At 42.4% G+C, this 25139-nt stretch overlaps 1 protein-coding gene across 8 annotated transcripts in view; it reads right to left on the bottom strand.

Moving 5' to 3' along the window:
- The window catches only part of MAP4K4 (mitogen-activated protein kinase kinase kinase kinase 4), a 172224-nt gene that overhangs the window by 79446 nt on the left and 67639 nt on the right, over window positions 1-25139 (bottom strand). For all 8 annotated transcript variants that reach the window (XM_050332482.1, XM_050332484.1, XM_050332483.1 and 5 more), the window contains exon 3: window positions 14006-14062. In XM_050332482.1, coding sequence (XP_050188439.1) covers window positions 14006-14062 — 57 coding nt within the window. The remainder of the gene's footprint in view (window positions 1-14005; window positions 14063-25139) is intronic.

Genomic DNA, 25139 nt, shown 5'->3' with positions numbered 1-25139 from the left:
CTGCTGCACATAAAGGCAAGGCATGATGGAAAAAACCGGACATTGCTGCTTTTCATGACCTATAAAACTTCATAACTGAAAGTGGGATTGGCTGAGGGCAGCTCTCCAACTCACTGGCAAACCTCTTCAAAGCAAGACATCCAGTTACAGTTGTCTTTCATACAATACACCCCTTATTCCCTCACACCTTCGGTTTGTGAGCAGAGACTTTTCCCCAGGAACCACAGCACATACAGCCATGGAACAGTCATGACCCACTTTTGGCCACCTCTCCCCAGTGCCAACAGTGCAGCGCTGGCCTGGAGAACAGACCCATGCTCGTGCACACCTGTACGTTCCAGTCACTTCACCATCAGGGAAGTGCAGGGCACCTCAAAACCCTTTAAGTGCTATTATCTGTCCACCAGCCCTACTCACCTCACACCTGTAGGGCCAAGTAAGGCCCTGTTTCACCATCCATCTTGTAAAGATGATTCAAAGAGAAGGTTTAAAAGGAAAAAAAAATAATATGAAAGAAGTTCTGTGAAGGGAAGATGCAAAAAAACTGCTAAACACCAGTAAGCTTCTACTAGTATAACTCAAAGGTCTCTCTTACAATGCTGTGTATTATCAGGTTCCAGAAGAAACTTCTGGCTCTTGACATTATGTGGAAGGCAAGCAGGTTTCTCCCTCTGAAGCCCTCTAGTGATGGCCAAAAGCAGAGCACTTACAGAAGTATTTGCTTTGAGCACAGTCAGGAGGAAAAAATGCAGACAAACACCTGCATAAGAGGTCACTGCTCATCAGCCACACCAGGTCAAGAAGTCCACATTTCAAGGAGCACAGAACACTTTGTGGAGCCACGCTAAGCAGAATGTTCATGACAGTTTATCCACGTTCTAAGTTGCCATTTGTCCTCCAAAGGCTGATGAATATGGGCATCTAATCCAAAACAGGAGTCAATCAATCTTGAGTGCTTCTTAATCAAGACTCAGGGGAAAAAAAAGTAGAAAATTTGTAAGAATATAGGCTTGATAGTAAACATCTTTATTTCCCCCATCTCAAACACTGAATTCCAGCTTTTTTGATCTATGTTGATCCTTAGCAATAGGCACAACCTCTGCTCTCCACTGAATATACAGCTTCTGAATATTCAAGTTTCCACAAGTATATCCATCCTATCCATTACCAAGCTGCAGAGAAGATCCAGTAAAAGAAACATCTTCATTTTTTCCTAAGAAAATTACTTTTAACTGCCAGTCAGTCTTCATCTCCCTCCAGATCCAGCACTGCCTCAGGGAGGGATGCTGTGTCTAGAGGTCTTTCCTGTGAAACGGCAACACACTGCCTAAACCCACTGAATTGCATGCTTCTGCTTCATCAACCAGCTGTATGAAATTCACCTATTACAGAACTAGCTATCTAAAATATATAAAAAGGACATTGAGGTACTAAAGCATGTCCAGAGAAGGAGAACAAGGCTCATGAAGGGTCTAGAAAACAGGTCTTATGAGGAATGGCTGAGGGAGCTGGGTTTGTTTAGTCTAGAGAAGGCTCAGGGGGTGACCTCATCACCCTCTACAAAAACCTGAAAGGAGGTTGTAGTGAGGTGGGGGCCAGTCTCTCCTGCCATGCCTGCAGTGAGAGGACCACAGGAAATGGCCTCAAGCTGAGACAAGGGAGATTCAGATTAGATAACAGAAAAAAGTTTTTCACTGTTACGGTGGCCATTGGAATAAGTTGCCCAGGGAGGTGTTGGAGTCACCATCCCAGAAGGTGTTCAAGAAGCATCTACATATGGTGCTGGGTGATGTGGTTTAGGGGTTACAGTGGTAGTGCTGGGTGGATGGTTGGAGTGGATGATCTTATAGATCTCTTCAAGCTTGGCTGATTCTATGATTCTGTGATTTTTTTTTATAAAAGTGGCAAATCATGAGATGCATCATATGCAACAATGTCAAAATGAGCATTGTTTCCCACAGCAAACTCTGCTCTGACACCTTATATATCTTAAGACCACTTTATTGCCAAAGAAACTGCTGATTTAAATCCTATCTAATATATGGAGGAAGAATGGGTGACATCCAGGAAATTAGCAATGGGAGCACACACAGCAAGGGCAGGCTGGGCTTTTGATTCCCAATGTCATTTAAAGCAAACAGATGCCTTTCAGAGGTAGACCTACTTTGGCCTCCTGGATTAGCTCACTGAAGGGTTGTTTTCTTTTGCCATTCACTAACCAAAGCACCATTAAACTCAGGGTTAACGAGGCTCTTTGCCTGCAAACGTGGGGCATGGTCCAAAATGCAGTTCAGATAAGCCAGTTTCCCACAGGTCACTGGATTGGAGGTGGTTGGCATCACAAATCCTCAGCACAGGCTTTCTGGCTCTGGCATTGGAACCAAGCTTGCCACGCAGTGATTTTTTGTCCTGACATTATCGTGAACGCAGGAATTCAGAGTCACAATAAATGTTATGGAAATAGTCCAAAGAAGAAAGTGAAGTAATTTCTGAGGCAAGCAAGCAGACTAAAAATAGTTGCAACTAAAAGTGTTGCACAGTGGAAGGAATCAGAGGGCGGGGGAATCTCTGCAGAAGACCTTTACCCTCCGTTCTTTATTCCTAAATCTGCAGGTGTGGAGCACTACAAACAGTTCCTCAGCAGCCACCACAGGTGGCCAAGAAAGATGAAGCCAGGATGTTGCATAGGTGTTGCAGCTGACTTTCATTCTGGGTTCACACTGCAAAAGGATGGTCATGGGTTCCTCAGGCAGCCTCAGGACTGTAACCTTGCAGAGCTGCTGCAGGCCAGCTCCCAGATGCTTCCTTTCCCACTCCCTGCCCTGCCTGGCCCCTCTCACCCACTACCCTGGCCAGCTTTAGGAGGGTAAAAACAGTAGAAAGCTAATCTGTATTAAAAAAAAAAAAAAAAAGGTGTGGGGGGGGGGGAAGTGGGGAAAAAAGACCAAAAAAACCCACCAATCACCAACCTCCACTTTGCCAGTGGAGCTCTGAAGGATGGGACTAGATAGATGCTGGTACAAAGGGAGCTTGGAAAGGAAGAGAAGAGAGGCAGGGCTGACCCTGCAGTACCAGCCACATATCAAATTGTCTTTGCTGTATTGCAAAATCTCAAGAGAGAAGTAACTAGAAAACTGGGAAAAGCCAGAGACTCCTATGTCAGGAGTAAGCACTGCTATGTCAAGAGGATGCCATCTGAACATTTACAAATAGATGCCATCTAAACATTTACAAATAGAAAATGCAACTAATTCCTCCTTTCTTTACTGCCAGTGGGATAAATCCTTTCCTGTATCTACAAGCAGTTTGTTTATATTTGTAGGCACAGAGAGTGAATTTGCATTTACATGCTGATCCATCCACTTTTACATGAACAGTGCAAACTCTAACAACCGGTGTTGCAAATCAAGACTAGGCTAGGTACATTTCCCAAACTTTTTAATAAGAACTGGGGAGCAACAGCAATCTTGAAACAGGAACAGATATATCCCTCAGGGACTCAAACTGAGGGGGGACTTGTTTGATCAGACTTTGTCTGATCTATAAATCAATGCAACTTCATAGAATTTTATAATTGATGCAAGGCTTTACATTTAAAAAAATTGTTGCAAAGGGGTGTAGTAAGAGAAGTAAAAAGAAAAATTCAGAATGAAAACCAACGAACTCATTTATAAAAACAGCTTTATCCCACAGGCTCAGAGAGGCAACACCAATAAATGCTACTGAAAAGGCTGCTGAGTAAAATGTGCAAGAGACAAATAAAACCCTCCTTAATAATGCTGCCTTTGCATCACTGTTTCCACAGCAGTGACTCAGGGCTGAGTGTCTGCCTGCAGCCCTGGCCAGGAAGACAGGTTAGCACAGGGGGGGTCAGGCAGCCAGCTGCCAGCCACGGGAATGTTCTCTCTCCCTGCTGCCTGTGGTCTCTCTGCCCAATTACATTTCCATTCCGTAAAATATTCCACATAAGAAAATTATTTTCAGGGATCACGGATGCTCTCCTTTCTTGCTCTTGCAGGCAGAGCCCTGGTGCTTTGCCAGCCTGGTAATAGTTATCTGAAGGTCCATGGGCTGCTGCATTTACACTAGGATTTCCACTTAGCTCTCACCTGCTCTAGAATCAAACACTAAAACTCAGTTCAGGAAGAAGGTGCTACAGTAGAAAATATCCCTGCTGAAGTGAAACACGGCAGAAACACCTTATACACCAAACAACACACAAAAAAGCTGAACTCACTTCTGGAACTGACCACTCCACTAGGCAGAGAGAGAGACACATCATCCTATAGAATGAGGTGCAAAAGAGAGCAGGCTGTTGAACTCTCACCACATCTTTTGCACCAGTGATGTGCTGGGACAGGAAACTACCATTTTACCCAGTGGATCTGAGGCAAAACACAACAGCCATGTGTTTGCTACCCACACAGGAACAGTAACGCTCCTGCTGATCACTTCTCACAGACACACCTTTCAGAACAAAACATTCAAGAAATAAAGCCTCACACCAAAAAAAAAAATCAACAGGGGCAAAATGATGTTTCCCTCCCAAAACAGGGAATCATCAGAACAAAAAGGTGCCTCCGTGGCCAGACTCCCACTGCTCTAATCATGATAAGAGAGATGTCAAGCACAGGGGAACAAAATAAACTGTGTGCTTATTATGAAGCACCAATCTTTGCAATTTAATGACAACACTTTTTCACTTCTACTTAAAGTGTTCTCTGACAGAAAGGTACTCTCTATCTAGAGATATGTACACAGGACCCTTGTTGGAAAGGACTTGAGATACTTCTAGGCTCTGGAGAAAACAGCATCTTCTCCTACACTGATTAACTGAACTAGTTTGCACAGCATCCTCAGGGCTCTTTTAACACTAGCTCAGCTGTGTGTTTCCCACTGCATATTTAAGAGATTGGGCACGGTGGGAGAAGAACGCTTTCCTGTTAGGCACAAGGGCAACCTTTCTCGTGGTTACAAACCATCTTAGAGTATAATGAATTCCCAGGTACTTGAGCACTAGCACTTGCTACCATAATTGTTAGATTTAGGAGCTGAGCTTGAAGACTATTTCAGCCAACAACTCCATGCACAATCATTCAAACTGTGTCTCCCAAAAGGAGTACCGTTGAGGGACTTAGAGAAAACATTTTTGACTCATTAAATGATGGAAAGTAACATTGGTGGTTTATGTTTATATATACATATGCATGTTAAGAAGAAGAGAGAGATCACACAGGGTAATCTCAAATGTACAATACCAGATTTGTGCAACCATAAAGAACGAACCAGAGGGAGATTTTTAAAATGCTTGAAAGTAGTTTGTATGTGCTACCCTGCAGACATTCCTATAGCTGCAGTACTCACTTGAGAAGTATCATCAGAACTTTTTTCTTAAATAAAAAAGAAGTAATCTACTTTCTCCATCTGATTTACTGCATAACAGTGGTCAACTGACTGATAATGGAAGGTGGCCAAGGTCCATCTACCATTTTCAAAGCAGAGGCTATAAATTTCAGCCTCCCCTTCTCCATGCAGCCTACCAGTTTTCACATAACTTGTCAGGACTTTTTATCTTCAGAGTTTCTCCTCCTCATTAAACTTGGCCAAAGTTGACCATCAGATCCAAAAGCTATTTGGTAGAAAAGAAAACAGGACACACTCAGTATCACCAAGAAGCCTCATTTCCTTAGGAAGTCAAGATAAAAATATGGAATGTTGTAGCAATAACAGGAGGAGCCCACTGGCAGGTGTGGTTTATGAAACTACAATTAAACACAGTCAAGAAAGATTACATTTCAAGCAGATATGTCTCCTTTAACATAAACAGAGAATTAATTACCCTGACTTTGATCCTAATGCCCAAGCCAGATTTTAAAGTGCACCTCTGAAAGACAGCAGTTCATACTGGACTTGGGATCTTTTGCTTGCCTATGCAGGCAGGAGGAATACATCACAGAGCCAAATTCAGCCTGGAAACTTGCTAAAATGAAGGCACAATGCTTTGTCACAATCCTCGTTGGTTCTACTTTGCCCAAACTGGCAAGAGCACACACGTTCTAACACTGTACTGACAAGGTTGCCTTGTTGTCTTACAGCAGACAATATGTCTGATTCACTGGGGGTAAATTGAGCTGTGCTGTGTGTCTGACAGAAATGATATAAAATGCAGCCCCATACTTTCTGCTATTATCTGCACACAAAACATTTCTGTTTCTCATCAGATCTCAAATCTCCTCAGACAGCTCAGACAAACAGAGCTCAACACTGTGGAAGGCAGCAGCAAATCACCCAGATCGAGGCCACCTGCACGAATGCTCCCCTCAGCTCGGAAGAAATGCTCCATCACTAGAATTTGCACAGGCTATTATTGCTCAAACGCATGTCAGTGCAGGTATGATGACCTGTAGGTAAAATATCTCGACTGTGAAAGCATCTGCACACTACCCACACTGAGCCTTCACCACTGCTTGTATTAGGGTCCAGATTTCCCTGACATAGATAAATGCTAGCAGTCATTCATATACATATGAAATCACATTGTCATTAGTGACTTCTCTGTCAATGCTAACAGCAGGTCTTCAGATGACTGCAGGTACCAAGCCTAAAGACTGAAGAAAAACAAGCACAGATTAGAGCTAAATGCATGAGTGCTGGTCACCTGGACTGATAAACAGTGCCTAAGGGTGGTAACACATGTCAATAAGTTCACCTAAATGACTTATCCTTTCCTTCTAAGTGTGTTCATGCAGTTGCACCATCAGACCAAAGGAAAGAAATTTTTAAAGAAAAAGTCCAGACTTGTCCAAAGAGCTCAAGACTTGCAGAGAGATCTTCTTAATACACAATCCTGCCCTTCCACCAATGGAAGTCAGCTGTTTGCATTACGCCCCAGTATTAAACAGGAGCTCTCACATACTGACAAGCAGCAACAGATCTCAGTGCCACAGCTGAGGAGTGTATCCTGAGCATCATCCGTTGTGCTACAGCAGAGTGGTATCCCGTTCTCTTATAGCCAGGTAGGTAAAATTTCAAAGCCATCTTCCTAAAACAAGGAGATTCTTCTACACTCCAAACTACAGCAGACTTCCCTTTAAGCGGCCACAAATTCAAGTTGTGTTATCTAAACTACATTACAATTTACAGAGTACTGGCAAAACATTTTCTTCTAGACAGGACAAAAATCTTGCACATCAAATGACATAAACATACAGAGGAGGAGAAGGCAGAGGCAATACAGCTTTCTTTACACTTTCTCAACACAGTGTTCCACAATTAACCTTGAGTATGAAGCCACCTCCTAGCCTCAGCAGAAAAGCCATGCAACAGGAATCCTACTAAGTGAGGATCATGAAGCCTTCATAGCTAAAGTTCTTTTACCTTTGACAGATAAAACATGCTGGTGAGGCACCAATGGTGCCCTCAAGGATCTTCATGGCAAATGGAAAACATCTGTTTCCTCCAGCCTTGAAACAATCAGGTTTCAAAACAAGCACATTAGAATATTTAGAGCAGTATACCTGCAAGGACAAAAGGCTGTGCATGCAAACAGTCTTCCACTCAGGTGGAAATCTTGCATAAGGAGAAAGCATATGTTGAAAAAAGCAGAGAGAGAAACAAGTGTGCATGTATGAATGTTTTACACCCATTTTCTTCTGTCACCTTTTCCATTTTCTCCCCACACAGTATCAGTGCAAAGTTGCTCTTCACTGCTCTTTGCTGGGACACAGCAATGCAGAGCCTTACTGCCCGACGTCAGCTCTCCAGCAGTATAATTTCCCAAACTGCTTGATAACAACCACAGCTTTCTGCCCTGACCTCAAACTGCCTGTGAAGCTCCCTATTCAACCTCCTCTTTGCAACTGCATCAAACTTGACATCCTCCCTTTTCCAAATAGCCTTCTGTAGCCCAGCAGCCTTGCTAACCACCTAAGTACTCAGATGAGGAGAGTGGAAGTTTGCCCTTTATCCAAACTGGTGCCAGCACTGCTCCAGAAAATTTCTGGGATCATGTCCAAAAACTGCAGATCTGACTCAAGCCAGGTGTTAAATGTATTTGCTGGGAGATAAAGTCACTGTTCCTTGTATGACTGTAAGAACAAAAGGCTCTTTAGAGTTAAATGTTTTTCTACTCTGTTATGACTATGAGCTGGCAAGCTAAGCACTGCCCAGCCACCCAAGGACAGGGCTGTTGTGATGTGTCTGGCACCCCCTGCAAAGCCCTTCACACCGCATCGCCCTGAAGATGGACAGGACCACCCCCGGCTGACCCAAACGGGGGTCTCACATAAAAACAGGCAGCACAGAGCTGCAGGAGAGCCTGGTCCCACACAGATGTCAGACAGCACTGCAATCCCTGACAGCACCCAGGGTTGAACTTAACGGCATCAGGTCCATGGTAAAGCAGGGGAAAGAACTGTGCCAAGCCACTGGGCAATGGCATGCATCAGAGCCAGGTGAGGGATCTCAGTTAAGGAGGGAAACTGTCAGTTATACAACTGCTCTGGAACTCAAAAAAGGCTGTAAGAGTATCATAGCTCTTTTTGACCTCCTCCAGAACCAGATATTATAGCTCAAGAGATCACTCTGTCCAGCTCTGTTTTCCTCTGAACTGTAATAGATAGTTCCCAGCAACCTTTTCCACTTCTTTTTTTTTTTTTTTTAACCTAATCCCCAGAAGAGGTCAAAGGTTAATCAGCTTCAGGACAGACTGGACAGCAGGGCTATCCACATTGTAAATACCTTTCCTATTTATTCCTTTACCACAGAATGATTCTTTGTTTTGCTGGGTAACTGTTTAACCCAAAACTACAAAATGTTGTACAGACTAGTAGTAAGCAACCTCACATTTGCAGGACAAGCAAGCAGGGGGCCAGTATTCCCCATGGAACTATTAGGATTTTTAGATCCCTTATCCATTTTCTCAACTCATATTAAGAAGTGACTCATAGGAAGAAGTAACATGGCAAAGGCTTTAAGTTACTACTGACTTCAGGTTTGCTTTGGCTGACTTCACAGTAAGTACAGCCATGGACTGATATAAGTACTTTATCGGGCAGCTGCACTAAGCCAGGTAAAGCAGCGCATTCATATCTCTGCACGAAAAGGATGGCCCATATTCAGCTTCTCCAGACTGGCTTGACCCAGTTCTGTTGCACAGGGCTCCAAGGATCTGCATTTCCCAATCTTCTAGAGTGAGCCATCAACTTTTTTTTTTTTTTCCCCTCTAAACAGATCAAAATCCATGAATTGTCTTTCAGTCTTCATGGGGAATAAAAGAACATACATCATAGTTAGGGCAAACTTTTGGTGTTGATTACTTTGTTTTCCCCTCATTTTGTTTGTCAGTTTGTGTGGGAATATACACACTTTTTTATCTATCTGTGGTTTTTCTGCATACTGCTTTTGGGATGTCCTACAGACACCTCATCCACAAGATTGCAGTTTATAACACCATGTGTTATATAGAGACTCACAAAAATCAAAGGGACTTGCCTATTGCAACAGAAATAAGCAGTTAGCAGAGTCAGGAAGATGGTAATGAGTAATTCAGGTAACCTTTCCTGTTCTAGGTACGGCAGATGTGCCGTGTTTCTCTGCACGCCTGGAGGTTTTGGTCTGAGGTTGTTAATTTTTCTGCAGAGGACGTACAGAAACAGCAAGACAGGCAAGCACTAAAAGCAATCCAGCTTTTTTCACAAATCAGCAGGATACAGTATTCAGTTGTTTACTTAGCATAAGTTTACACAGACTAGACTGGACAAGTCATGAAACACTGGGCACAAGAGCTGAGAAATGCTGCTATTAAAAAAGGCATGCAGAAAACTTTCCCAAGGGATGCCAAGCGTGTGTGTGGGAAGAGGTAGGAGGAAGAAGCAACAGCATCAGGGGTTATAACAAACAGAAGAGAAGCAATTGTATTTTTTCCCTCAAAATCAGTTACTAAAGCTTTCAAAGAGAAAAGCATCGCTGGAAGCGGAACACAGGAGTGACACTGGAAACAACCATGCAGCTGCAAGGAAAGCTTCCAAAGGAGTTAAGCAGAGTCAAGCTTTAGGGTGTAATGCAAGTTAACAGCTTGGGTGCAGGCAGATTTGCCAAGTAAGTTTTGCTAAGGTTTTAAATGTTATTTACTTCACAAGAAAACCAATTCTTTAACTGAACAGTGACTAGCAAATGTTAAGAGTCACGGAAATCTTACAGTCATGGAAACCTAACATTCATTGAGCGGAAGGGGTCAACACAGACTGATACCGCCTTCTCCAAAACAGTGTCACAAAAGGAATAGGGACCCTACAATAAAAAGATTAACAACAGACTACAGGAATCTCTCAAATAATGCCTTCCCACAACACGTGTGCAGCATGAAATTCATCCTACATACGTACGTTTTGTAAAACAATTTTTAAAGTGCACATACCCTGATAGTTCATATTGTTCCCCTTTTACGGTCATTGGGCTCATTCCAACAATGAATTAGAATAGCTTTCCATTGATGAAGACTGGTGGGTTTTTCGGTTTTATTTGTTCTACACTCCAGTGAAATTTTTTCAGCCTACATGCACTGTAGCTTCGCCCTCAGAAAGTGAAAATAGGACCTACATATGCACCATTCTGTACTAAAACTTACAGATCCTTAGGTCTTACAGATCCCGTAGTGCTCACTTTAGTGCTGTAGAACTAAATATCTGTAAAGATCCATACAGTCTAAGTCTTTTTTTAATTTGTTTAGAAAGAAGGAAAACAGAAGAGGCAGGAAAGTTTTATGCACATCAACACCCCCCAACATTTAAGGCAGCAGTACTAACTAGTCATAATATATTCAAAGATCAAGCTGATAGCTTCAGCCCACCTCCTCTTTTCTCATGATTGCCACCATTCTTTTCAAAATTAAAATCTAAAGAGAAAACCACAAGAAAAGATGAGAAGGATGAAGAGCATTTCCACAGTGCCATGTACAGTACAGAGGTATAATGTTTCTTCCAATATCTCTAGTCGGAGATTATACTACCTCATTTTCTTCATGCCAACAAAAACTTTTAAAGGAAAGCCTTTACCCTAACTTTGACAACCCACCTCTTTGGGTGTTAAAAACTTTACAGCCCAGAAACTCACTTAACTTCACTGATCCTGAGCAATGTGTGAATTGCAGAATCACAGCCTTGAACTGAAAATTTGGGGTGTCCCCACAGAGCATGTGAACACATTAGGTTTTCTAATTTGTTAAGCATTTGGCAAAGCAAGCACTGGATCAGAGGTATCCCAGAAGAAAGTCTTGTGTCTGTTCTCAACTCAGGTTTGTCAAAATAATCAGATATTCCTCACAGTACTGCTTGAATTTAAGCAGAAAGGCATAAGACTGCCAATAAAATATGCACATAGGCACGAATCACCTACAGCTTCAAGCAGCCACTCATTGGAAAAATCACAATTTCAGTTTTGTGAACGTTTCCACTGAAGCTGCGTTCTCCATGGGCATGGACACAGTATTCAATTAGCAGCTAACTGTAGCTCTTACAGCAAGAAGAGAAGATGAATTTGAGGCTGTGGTTTCTTCAGCATTTCTTTTGGGACAGAGCTAAGGGTGGCAGTCACTGTCCTCTCTATCCCCACATTCCCTCCTCCCACTGTTCCTGTAAGTTGTGGTGAGCTAGAACCAGGATGAAGCTGCATAGTTTCCCAACAAAAGGAGGTGTACATGAACCATCCCATGAGAAACTGAAGCCATGTCTTGAGGACATGCCTGTATCTGGCAGAAATGTCAATTTGAGCTACTGCCCCTTCTCCCTGATGGCCAGCAGCAGCTCTTTTCTGGTCTCATGCCACCTTCTTCATAGCAATCACACAGCAGTTGGTAACATCATGTGCTAATCAGTGATCAATGAACCAATCCAGTTTATAAATAAACCAGGGGGAAGGAGAGGAATGAGGGTATTTTTAAACTGGAACCACAGCCTGTTCACTGATCCAGGTCACCATCTGGCCCCCGGGTAGTTGTGTCGGCACAAGTGTTGGGAAACAGGTAAGGAACCAGCAAGCAAGACTGGACAGGAACATCCTATGGCCACATCTGCCACTGAGAAAATGATCCATGCAACAGTATCACCCATGCCTGGTGTTACAAAGTGCAGCTGATTTAGCATGACTTGGAAGAATTTACACATTTTTAAGCTCTGCAGGCTCGTTATTTTGAAGCAAAACACATGAGGCTCCACTAGCAGGAACGACAATGATTTTTTAAGCTGCGTGGGGCTAACATCTCCAAACTCTTCTCTCTGACTGCCCTTCATCCCCTCAAAAAGCACTGTGCTTTTGAGAGACCGTGCCAATATACGACTCGTTTTTCAAAACCAGATGAAAATTACAGAAAGTTTCAAAACTGAAGCCATGCCCTGCAACATGAGCTTAGCCATACCATAGACAGCATTTTTCAATTGTTTTCCTTTTGCTGTGCAACCTCTCCATTACAAGTGTTTGTGATTAATACATGCTATTAAAAACAGAAGGAGTGTGCAGTAGAGCCAATCTTAATATTATGGAAGAAGCCTTTGTCATGCATAGTCCAGCAAAATAGTCCTGTGTAAAACTGCTGCACAAACGGAAACATTTGCTGCGCAAAGAACATTCACTGTGTGTCAACACACCTTCATTTTTCTCTGGTTTCTCTGCTTGTTAACTGCAGCAAAAAAAGCATTGCCTCCTCATGAAGGCAGCCTTTGAAAAACTTCAGCTGAAAATTGATCTTTATCAGGCCATCTTACAAAGCAAGAATATCTAGCTCTTGGCAGACATAACAGCTTAAGTTAGAGAGCAGCAGTCACACTGCCCATCGATCACTAGGAGATTTAGAGATAAGACTGAAGTCCTACCAGTTGACCTAACCCTGCCTTCTTGTTTTTTATCTCGCCTGCCTATTTACCTGTTACACCCTACCACTCATCTAGGACCTTGTGTCCAAGGCCACTTTTACTTGTTGCACCTATATACACACTAAACTACAAAATATTTTGCAGTAATACACTTGTAGGAGTTTTGTTTAATATAACCTTAATAAGCCTTGCCAAAGACCTGTATAATGCATACGCATTAACAAAATTTTCACCCGAAAACCTATGTAACATTGAGGAGTTCAGAAGAATAAGACACTTGGTTTGAAAAGGCACATCTCTACAGAAGAGCAGTATCAGTTAAGCCCTGCACATGGGAGGCTCTGATTCGATTTTAAATCTGAAGCTGTTGTGTTAATTAGTGGATGCAACTCTATACAACACAACTGGAATCAACAGGGAGAGACCCATGCTTTTCTTGATCTGTTTTTAAGACTTAATTTAAACTGATTGCTTTTTGAACAGCACAAACTGCAAGACACCTAAGGATTCAAATATAGGCACATATTTTTTATTTCTTTGGCTGGGTTCATTTCCCTTCTTTCCCATATAAAGCTCCATAGTAAATCCCTGTGGGTCAGTTACTACTACTACTTTACATTGCTGAATTCTGCTAGCAATCTGCTCATCACTCCTGCATCATTCCTACAGATGTTCCTGCTTTCAGGCTTCTTGGAACTTTACTGGACCCATTCCTTTGAATAAACATATACCCCTTATAGGCTGCAAATGTACCAGGGAGAACACTGTCCTCTGTGTCAAGCAGCCTCTTCACCTTCTTTTTCGGTAAAAGCAACATGATACATTTAAGAGGAAAAAAAAGTGAGAAATCTGATTTTTTTTCCCCCCCCTCTTCTAAGAAATTTCTGAAAAGGGGAGTGCTGTGTGCACTCACGTGCCCTGGGACTGGCCAAAGCAATTTGTGAAGGCCAGAAGCCTCAGCACACAGAAATCTCATAAAGGGCAGATGGGTTTGAGAGGTCAGGTCCTGTAAGCAGAGAGCAAACATTCACATGCAAGAACCATGCTCTTCAATAGAAATTTGAGGTAAGCCATATACCATCTCTCAAATACTAAATTTTACCCATGTTGCTAATAAAGCAGAACGTTCCTCTACTCACCTCAGTAACGTCCATGACTTTGATGGCTGCCAGCTGACCCGTTTTGACATGCCGGCCCTGAATAAGAGAGAGAGAACTGTCAGCACCAGCATCTCACCCATCCCTTCAAGCATGCACAGAGCAAAACATTTGGACAAGAGTCATTTCCCCAAATGTGCTAGACCATTCTTATACGTCCTAGGAAAAAACAACAAATACTCTAGACAGCTAAAAAAAATATTTCTTTTTAAAATGTTCTTATACAAATTTTAGAACCTATTTTTCTCCACATTAAAATGATGATTATCATGTACAGACAGATGATATTCACAGCTTCCCTTCTGTTTACTTTAGCAAAGCTTATAGTCAGTAATGATAGTTTATTAACATGTCAGAACAGATAAACTCCATGTGTTGTATATTTTATTTCTATGCACTAGTGCCTGGTACCTGGGTGGCATATTACTAGATAAATGCAAGCATGCTTAGGGGGTTAGCCCATGCTTAGGGCTTACGACATTTCTCTTTGTTTTGGTCTTCACTAGTAAAAAAATGTGAGGTTTTTGTAAGTGATGCATCAGACCTGCAAGAGGTCTCTTCACTTGTCTCACAATAGCTAGAAAAGAACAAGATGTCATCTCTCTTCAGCTACTCCATGATAAGGGTAGTTTCTCAGTACAGCTGGAGCCAAGTTAATAGATCCCAGCTTCGGCAGCCAGGAGCTCCTACCCTTCCTTCCTCTGCCTCCTGTCACATATTTCTCCCAGGAGCACTGCGCTCCTTCTGGCACTCATTGTATCATTATGATACAATCAACTGATTGAGATCACTAAAATGGCAGAAAGTTAACACAGTTAACAAACTGCGGGGTGGGGCAGGGGATTGCAGTCCAGGAAATTAAACTAGTTTGTTCTGCAGTCGGAACAGAGACAGAGCCGGCAGGATGCAGATCGCAGGGCTGGGAGGCAGGCGACACGACAGGGCCCTTCAAGCACTACACAGCCCACTCCAGGTGGGCTGTAATTCACCTCAGCTGACTCCTAACAAAAACCTTTTTCTCTCCTCTGTATGTTTACATGAAGTGGGGACACATCAATTAGCTGGTTGGTACTTTTTTCCTAAACAGGCACTTAGAAATGGTCCCTATATTGTTATTTTCCAGCTCTCCACTTAACACCCAGCAGTCTGCCTCAAGACTTCCAGTCAAACAGCCCAGTCTCCCAACAACTTTCCCAAGCACCATCCCCAAAGGGTCTTGTCTGCATCAGCCATGCTCTCCAAGAGGTATGCCCACTACATTTCATCACTTTTATCACAAGTAATGACAAAAAACACAACAAAACATTTCACTAAAGTCACAGTTCCTTTATTCTTCTCCTCACCTATTTCTAAGTTTCCTAGACAGAAACCTATATGTATCATCCACTATAGCTGATGGACATCAACAATGTATTTTTTTCCTGGACTAATTTATTAATCTTGTTACAGATTCTTTCAAGATTTGGCATCCCAGAACTGAAGCACTCCAAACCACTAGTCTCTTCAGAGAAATCTTGACCCCTTCACATCTTATGGTGCCCTCCATGGAGGTAATAGCCAGGCATTACTGGTACATTCAAAAGGATGAAATGCTGCAGAATTGACTGCCTCAGCTTTTTTCACAATTCTTTTTGTGCTGCGCTCTCCCCTTACTAACCAATCCACATGCTTTCTATAAATACATTACTGTTCTCAGGCTTTTGCTTGCTCTGTAAACTCTCTTTACTGCAGGCATTTCTTTTACAGCTTAGTCTCAAGCTGGTTTCGATTTTGAAACAAAGTTAGGGTCATAACATGCGTGCAGTAGCCAAGACTGACCTTACCTTGACCTTATTACTTCTTGAACCAAAGCCTTTCAGCAAGCCCAGGAGATTTCCAACTCCAATTTCTCACCCTGGACCCATGCCTAATGACAGAAGCTTGTGATCTTCTCCTCAAAATTTACCATCCCACAAGGAAGGAGGGGAAAATGGTTTACACCAAGACAGAAAAATGACTACTCTCAGCTCTGCCTCTATTTTCCACATGTCTGTCGAAGGAACTTGAAGGCCCAAGGACGTGGAATGCATAGTTTGAGATACAAAAAGGATATGCTAAAGATAAGAGAGTTACAAGGACATCTCAGAGGAAAAAAAAGCTCATAACACTAAGGACATCTGGAAAAGAAACTTCTTAAAAAAACAGTGAAATGCAGTTCACTGTTCACTCTGCAGCAAAGGGGAGATGCTAAAATGGTGGTAGAATATACTCAAGCATAAAATGTGGCACATAGAAGACCAAAGTAGCAAAACATCCAGAAGACGCCACATATTTTATGGAATTTTTTCTCTATTTGTCTCTTTAATTAAAATCTACAAACTACTAGTGGGCTTGCTATTTCCAGAGAGACACCTGAAATTTCCCAGGGCTCAGCTTCACAGCTTTTCTCAAGTCAATGTTCCTCCCTGTGAGACTGGCCCACTCAGGATGACTAATGTGCATCAGCCCAACCATCCTTCCCCAGCACCTTCATGGGATCCTGCTGGTGCTTCCACAAGTGTCCCTACGAAAACCTGGGCCAGCTACAGCAGAGCACAGCAATTGCTCATGTTTTGCTTCTTCTGGGATGGGAAAGCTTCTACATAACCCTCCTAAGGGACTGAAAGCAAGGGAACTGCAGTGTGGGAAGAGTGGGCTGCTCAGTATCCCAGGCCAAATTTAAACCGTGGTCACTTCAAAATATTGTTTAAAATTACTCCAAATACCCTTTTCATAATGTATGGAGCACTCATATTCTAAGCATCTACAACACTGTGGGGGAGAGGGCAGGCCTGCATGACATTAATTTATACGAGAGAAGTGAAAGGATATTTTGAAGCCTCGTTCTTTTCATTACAAATATTTTCAGAGAGAGGGGAAAAAAGCAAACATCACAAGCACAGCATATAAGCATGAGCCTAGTTTTTGGTTTTTTGTTTATCTGCTTAACAGTTCTGTTCAAGAACAGACTTGTTGAACTATTAGCATGCTGGTATAATTTTGCTTATAACATGAAATGGCTAAGCATTCCCATTTTGGAAACCAATCTTCAGATTTTCATAGCAAGCTTTTGCTTTGGAAAAATTTTTCCCCATTAAAAAGAGTAATAATTAAATTGCAAAGTGACTGAACATGAAGAAAAAACTGCAGAAATCAGAGATGGGAGAAACCCTCTGAACTCAGTCTCCTGGGATTAAAATTTATTCAAATCCAACCAACTCACAGGACACTTCACAAATGCTGTAAACATTAAGGCTCCATCCAGACACCATTATCTCAGCAACACCACTCCATTGAGAGAACACTTTTTATGCAGAATGAGGCCCCTGCTTTAGTGCAGTGTGGACTCGTGGCATCACGGGATCTCCCATCCCCATGGCACTGCAGAGGTTCTTGCAGCTTTGTTTCTCCAGGTGAATTGTTGTCAACTACCATCTGGGTATCTAAAAAGCTCTGCAAGACTGCAAAACGCAACCTATGCTAAGTGAAAACAGCAGTTTTTGAATATACTGCTAGATGCCAAATATCAGAGGCTGGGGATCACAAGATAACTGTCCCATGGCCAGAACGTTAAGTATGGATATGAAATATGCAATGGAGACAGCAGCAACTGAGAGGCATCTTGCTAAGCATAAGATTACTGTCTCCAGAGCCAAAGGACTGAGGAAGCTGCAGAGGTTTCACTGCATAGTAGTAGCAACAGATAGAAAAGGTTACATCATGCTGGGAGTGAGTTTGCCTCTTACCAGGTATCACCATGGGGGCCACAAGAAAATGTCAGCACTGTAAGCTTGTCCCCATGGAAATGAGTTCACCAATACATTCCCTTCATTTCGACAACATTAAGATTTTATTGATCAAAATTTCCAAACTACTTCTCATTTCTTATGCATTCTTCCCACCTTTCTTTCCCTCATTTCATGGTTCTATTCATACTAAAGGACTTGGTTATCCTCCCAAGGAAGAGGCATAAGAATATTTCTACGACTGCTACTTGCACCATTGCATTTTTAAATGGAGTCAATAGATTTGAGACTGTCGGCCCCGAATTTTGTCCTGTTTCTTCTTGTGCAGATGACAGAAAGTTCATTTACATAGGGTTACAGCTTTTCTCATAAACACAGCAACAAAGCAGCATTTAACCAGATCTTAAACTGAATTCACTACTTAAGCACATCCCATATGTCTGATAGCAATATGCTGTTTATTTCTCATCTCAGTGGGCTTTATGCATATTGAAAAGCAGAGGGGACAAGGGGAATCCTTGGTAAACTGCCAAGATCTGCAGAACATTATAAATTTCAAGCCTACCCACACTCTCCAAGTCAGTTAATACACCTACTTCTTGCCTCTTTCTTCCTTGGCACACATTATTACTGTAAAATTTTTGTTCTGGAAAGGTTCAAAGGCAAGTGCTGTTATGTGCTGTTTTTCATGGTGCCTTTTTTTTTTCTTATGCCTTAATGTTATCAAAGAACTATGCAAATGAAATGCAAAAGGAATCTTATCAGCTCATTTACTTCCAACCCCTCTTAATTACCCAAGATATGTATTTCACAGTACTGCGATTCTCCTACTAACACCGTTTCAGGCCTATGTAATAACGTGCCTTTGGGAGACTGCTCCTGGAAGCTTGGTCCCCAGCTAAATGGCATGGAAGCAGAATATGGGGTAACATTACACATTAAGGAAGGAAAGCTTGGATTATCTTGTACACTGTACACAATTAAGTCTTCGGAAAACTTCTCTAAGCTCCCAGTATTCTATGACAACAATTGTAGCAAGAAGGGCAACTGATTTGAAAAAAAAATCTACTAATTCAGTTTCGATTGCCAAAATGCACAGAGAAGCAGCAGACCAGATTTAGACATGCTATCAAGTGAAAACTCACCACAGTACCACCTCTTAGTAGTGCTGTTCAATGCCCCCATGCTAAGCAACTTTCCAAGTTTCGTCTCATTCAGTTGACTCTAAATTCCTACCAGCCTGAGGCAACAGGCCACGAAGCAACACTCTGCTATTAGGTTGCACACACCAGTGAAATAAATGATAACTTATTATTCCAAGTCATGTTTACCATCAGCTCTTTTTGTCACTTGCCAACATAGACAGTTGCAGACTAACCAACTTTGCATTGTGAAAACTTAGACGCTACACGATGCTTCTTTCCGCTCCCCAAAAAGATGTAGGTCTACTCTGTGAAAACCAATGAAAGTAGTGCTTGTGGAGGAAACAGAACACACTCTGACAGGCAAAAAGACACAATGGCACAAAGTGAAAGCAACTTCCCCAGTCAAAACCAAATAATTAAGTATAAACTATTCTTAAGCACAAAGCCTACCAAAATAATGCTGTTCCTACTGATACAGCATTCTGTAGGCTCCAGCAATGGAGATAAAGTCATAAAAAAGATATAATGTTTACATGGCATGAAGACTACTTCTAGAATAAAAATCAGCAAACAACCCTAGTAAAGCCTGGGAAATCACTGCAGAAACTCATGACAAAAAGTCATCCTGTTAGATGATTTCTAAATCCAAATCAATCAGAGCTATTAAAGATTTGCACTGTTTAAATCAAAGACAGGACACGGCTCTGAGTTTTCCCTTGTTCTAACTCTTGACATCAAATGCCTGGAAAGCAAAATAGAAAACAACATACTCTCTATCCTGCTTTAGATATCCACAGGCTCACTTGCTGTCTGTGAAGACATAATAATGACAATTTACTTATGCATAGTACTGCATTCTGTGAAATAATGCACAGAAAGATGCACAGTTATTATCAGTCTTGTTCTTCCAGGGACAGAGTGAAAAGATGTTACACCTACTACGAAGCAAAAAGATAGTTCTACGCATTGATTTTTCATTTTGATTGCTAGTTTTGTGGTAGCTTTCCCACTCGGAAAGATGCTGGATATACATTATCAGAGGCATTTCCTTCTTCCAAACAGCTCATTGCCCAAATAGGAGAAAGGAAGGGGAAAAAAAAAAAAAAGGATGGTGGGAAAACTGTGGCACCAAGCCACAATCTAACTTTCCCAGGATCACAACAGGTCAATGGCAGAGCTCAGTTAGAATGCATCTCTGCTGACTCCCAGCACTCTGCCCAGCAGTCCATCTCACCCCACTGATCAGGAGGAGATTGTTTTGTCTGATGGGAGGACAGAAAGAGTTGCAATGGTAGACAGTTCTCTTTACGTTCACCTGGAAAACAACACCAATTTCCCACAGGACCTTAGAAAGATTTGCCTAAGTGAGGCCTGACAATTATGCCTATTTCAGTTCATAGCTGCTGAGACATTTGTTTGGGCAACAGATTAAAAAAGATAGCAAAAGAAGAGGATGTCGCAGGGGAAGGGGAGGGTAATAGGTCCAGCAACTGTGCAATTTCAGACTATGGCTGGCCCTTCGTTATTCAGTCATGTCAACCTCAGTCCATTCAGCCAACTGGGATCCCTCAAGACTACACATTTCCTGGCTCAACTGGCACAAAACACTCCCTTATCAAGTGGAGCCTACAGATTTCCCTCCTTTTTATTCCTCACAAATACTGAGCAGGAAAGGTTGACAAACCTGGGCATGCTGGCAACACAGGCAGTAAGGCTGCAGATGCGTTTTCCCACAAGGCCTCAACTTCAGGCCACTGAAAACTTTCTGAAAGATACGTCGTGCTGAGTGCTGCCCCTCTGCCAGACACCCCAGTCATCAGCTGTGTGCTGGATCAAATTTGCTGCTCTGTAGGTGGTCATCCAGAGCTTCCTGCCTCAGATTAGATGCTTCTTCTAAAGGGACACTTGATCTAGCTGGCTTGAGACCCCAGCCTGGAAAATACCATCTTCAAGAGCCATCTTTGAAGTCACCATCCCATTCTTCCAATCACCACTCTGGTATGCCCAGATTTAGGGACCTTTACTAAAAGTATCATCACTCGTTTTCTGTTATAATAGAGTCCACACCCTCAGCCCTGTTCAAAAAGATAAGGACCTTACTGATCTTTGCATTTTTTTCTGTTTTTAAACCTGCCTAGGTAATTTACTTGGCACACTACTAAAAGACACAAAAAACCCTCCCAAATTAAAACAAAAGAAAATAATTAAACCAGAGTAGAGGCATACCTCCCACATGGACACGGTTGGCTCAGAGAACACTTGGCTTCCTTTAGGAAACATCAACTAAAATCGGCTGTGTCTGGCTCTCATTCAAACCACTTCTTCACCCTACCTTAATGGCTTTACCAGTCACTAAATCCACCCCTCCTAACACCAATTTGTCTCTCTGGACGCCCTGCAATGATATCTTTCATACAGAACAATTTCTTTCTGGCAACTATAATTAAAAATTAGCCAGATGGAGAACACCAAGAGAAGAATTTCGACCAAAATATTAAATCATCTACTTGTAGATTCAAAATTACATGTTCTACAGATACAGAGGTACTTGCATCATCAAACACTTTCAGTTGTTTATCAGCCACTGCCTGAAGGAGCAGCAGGCACGGTTTGGTGGCACGGCCAAAAACACGGCGTGCCAGAGGGTCAGCATTAATCAGGTTGAAGGGGATCACCACAAGTCACCAGAGCAAGCCCTGTACTTGACACATGGCATCACAACCACAGGTCCCCACACAGGTGGAAGGGGGCTTTTAAACAATGCAGGTGCCTCTGCAGCTGAGACAGCAGATAAAGGGCAGAGTCAGTCTCATCATCGCTTCTCCAGAGTGACATCAAAATAAGCTTGTATGAAAAAAGCCTGGGGCTGCTCCTCTTTTGTTTGACTGGTTTTTAAATGGATTCATATTGACATTTAACTCATCACCCCGGACACGCAAAGCTGAGCTTTCTGACTGAAAGGAGTAATTGACACCCTGTGACACCACTCTGCATACAGGCAACTCTGCACCTATTTCACTCCACTCACCACCAAGAAGCTGCTGAGAAATCACCTCAGTGCTGGGCACACCCCTTCTGAAAGAAGAGGCGAGATGTGCCTGACAAATTTAAGTATTTAGGCATGGGGTACACAGAAGTGCCACAAAGTCATAATTTTCGGGGGGGGAACAATCAAAACCTAGTTAGTCCTTGCCCCTCCATGCACCACCACTGTTATAAGCGGCATGCACTCTCCTGGGGGGCATTGTCAGAGGCCGTACAGAAGGAAAACCAAGTTCACACACACCCTACCAGCCTTGTTGCATTCTGTCTACTGCCAAAAAAGAGCAACTCTGCAAAAGGGGTGACAGCCATCACCAGGCAGCGAGAGGTCAGTGTCCCCCACTGGGCAGCATCCAGCAGTCACAGACAGAATGTGCCCAGCTATGCTGCTTCATAGCCTGGCTGCCTGAGGCACCACCCTGAAATGTCCACCAGCCTCCTGGAGAGCAGAAAACGGGTAATAAATAGAAATCAACTTATTCTTGAATTTAAAGTTAGCTAAATGGAAGGCATAAAACCTCATTTTAAATGCAAAAGACATAGTAAGGAGGGGAAGGGAAAAGAGAAACAATTGACTTCACTGTTTTTTATTTCCCTTTTTAGTATGTTTTTAGATTTGTTGTTTATACAGCCCACTGGACATGGAGGAGCCCAACACACACAATGCCATGCTCAGCTGTCTCCATCAAGAAAGTCCCCCCTTTTGTTTAGCTGCATCCCAAGATGCTAACACACTCCTTGGGGAAGATCTGCTGGTATTTGACAGCTTAATATTAATGAGGGGCAAGAGGAAGGAAAACCATTTCCATGAATACCATCCCAGTAGAACACCACAGCTGAGCAGAGCAGGGAAGTCAGGCTATGTAACAGGTTTTATTTCAGCATGCTTAAAATTGAAGATTTCATATCAACAGCCTTTAAAAAAATTCCAGAACATTAGCATGAAAGAAGAAAAGTTAATGAACTCTTAAAAATGCATTTATTTTTATATATATATGTATGTATATATATAAAAAATAAGTTCCAGTCCAACTGTCAATACTCCTCCAGTGCTACACCACACAACAAAGATGGGCTGGAACTGTGTAATTTTGAGCTTTTTGTTTTTCCTACTCAGGGGAGACACTGACTGCCACCAAGAGCTGGACTTCAATGATCCTCGTGGGTCTCTTGCAACTCAGGTTATTCTGTTCTTCTGCTCTACTCTCTTTCCTTTAGCTACTACAAACATAATCAGTGCCACTTCCAGTTAGTCACATCTCCTCACTACTTTTGACTAGGAAGTCATAATTTACCTGGCAGGACCTGCTGACGTTAAAATACATTTTCTAGAGCACCAGGTTTGCTGCAAGAGTACTACAAGAGGAAGCATTCTTCAAAAGAATGGAGATCATGTTTTATACTGTAACCCCCTACATAAGGACAAATTAAGAAATATTTTACCAAGTTGCTTGCAAGATGCAAAACATACATTTAGCCTAAAGTTGTATGTATTTTAATTAAATGAGGACTCATACCAGGAGATTATTTCCAGCATTTTTATCTTCTGATAACCTGCCAAGTACATCTGTGATTCTAAAGGGGAAAAAAAATCCAAACCACCTCGTCCTTGAGAAACTGGCTGGTGGCCAGCGAGTGATCTGTAAACAGCTTTGTGTTCACACAAACTATTTTCAAATACTCAGGCAGTATTTTCAGACCTCAAACTATTTCTGCTTTATCAGCATGGGAGTTTGACTCAAAAAACCAAGCCTATACTAACAACCCTTTCTGTACCAGACTCAGTAACAACAAAACCCCAGTCTCAGAGGTTGCAGAGTCATTTCTTTCTTTCTTTATTTGTCCAAAGAAGGACCAAAATGAACACAAATTCCTTACGGTTGCTACCTGGATAGCGTTTAATATGCATTCCCAAAGCATGTGGCAAATATGTTTATTACGTGAAAGAGCCACATGACAGAAAAGCCATTATGCAACACATTCAGCTCACAGGTTAATCCACGGAAAAGAACAGCATTAAGGAAATGGAGCCTGCGCGTTCTCCAGTAATGACTTTTTACCAAGTACTCAAGAACACACCAAGTGCCTCACAAAAACTAGTCAAAACACGTTCACCACTCTTGAATAACATACTACAGGCTTTCACAGATCAAGTTGTGGCAAACAAAAAGTGAAAAAATTCCTTGGGAGAACTTGCAAAGCAAGGCCACAGTGCTGCTCCCATTGCAGCCGGTCTGTTCCTGCCCTGCTGTGCACTCAGGGTACAAATAAAATGCAGATTAAACAAAAGTTATTTTGGTGCAAAAAGGTTTGTGAGATTTCTTTCCACAGGAAGAGTCAGCAGATCAATACCTGGCTGTGAGCCTGGTGTCACCCCCAGCAGAATTTTGAGGCTTTTGTTCAGTCAGCCTACATGACAGCAGTCCTGCTGGCAACAGACAGGTATACCTGCCTCAAAGTGGCAAAAGGATTTTTGCACAGCAGTTAACAGGGCTCACTGAAAGTGCTTTGAACTAGGTTTGAAGGGGGAAAGGGGTAACACCAGGCTCACTCGAGATAAGCCTGGGAGAAGCATGCCAGTGTTTGACGGACAGTGTGCTACCAAGGTCCTTCAGTCTGCCGTCTCAACAAGGGCTGGGGATGGAGATTCATGCAGCAGCAAAGACACGATGGGTTACTGGTGTGTTGGAAACCACAAAAGCATCTGAGAATGGTAACGTAGGAATTCGGGCTTCTTCCCCCAAAACGGTGACGGAACCAATAAACCGACTGAAGTTAATTTACCCCAATGCACAAAGCACAGGCAACAAACAGAAATCATTGTGCAGCAGGAAAACTATTATATAATTGTCATCACAGAAACATGGTGGGATAACACTGTATGTTAGGGAGTGTTTTGACTGTCTAGAGCTTAATGATGGTGATGACAGGGCAGAGTATTTATGGGTAAGAATCAGAGGGAAGGCCAAAGCAGTTATCCTGGTGGAAATCTGTTATAGACCACCCAACCAGGATGGAGAGGCAGATGAAATATTCTATAAGCAGCTGGGAACAGTTTCATGATCACTGGCCCTTGTTCTCCCGAGGGACTTCAACTTACCAGACACCTGCTAAGAAATACAACACAGCAGAGAGGAAACAGTCCAGGTGGGTCTTGGAGTGTGT

The sequence above is a fragment of the Myiozetetes cayanensis genome, unplaced genomic scaffold (genome assembly GCF_022539395.1).
Source record: "Myiozetetes cayanensis isolate MyiCay16 unplaced genomic scaffold, myiCay2020 scf5-8, whole genome shotgun sequence".
Taxonomy (NCBI): domain Eukaryota; kingdom Metazoa; phylum Chordata; class Aves; order Passeriformes; family Tyrannidae; genus Myiozetetes; species Myiozetetes cayanensis.
This window is presented reverse-complemented; position numbering and strand designations above follow the sequence as displayed.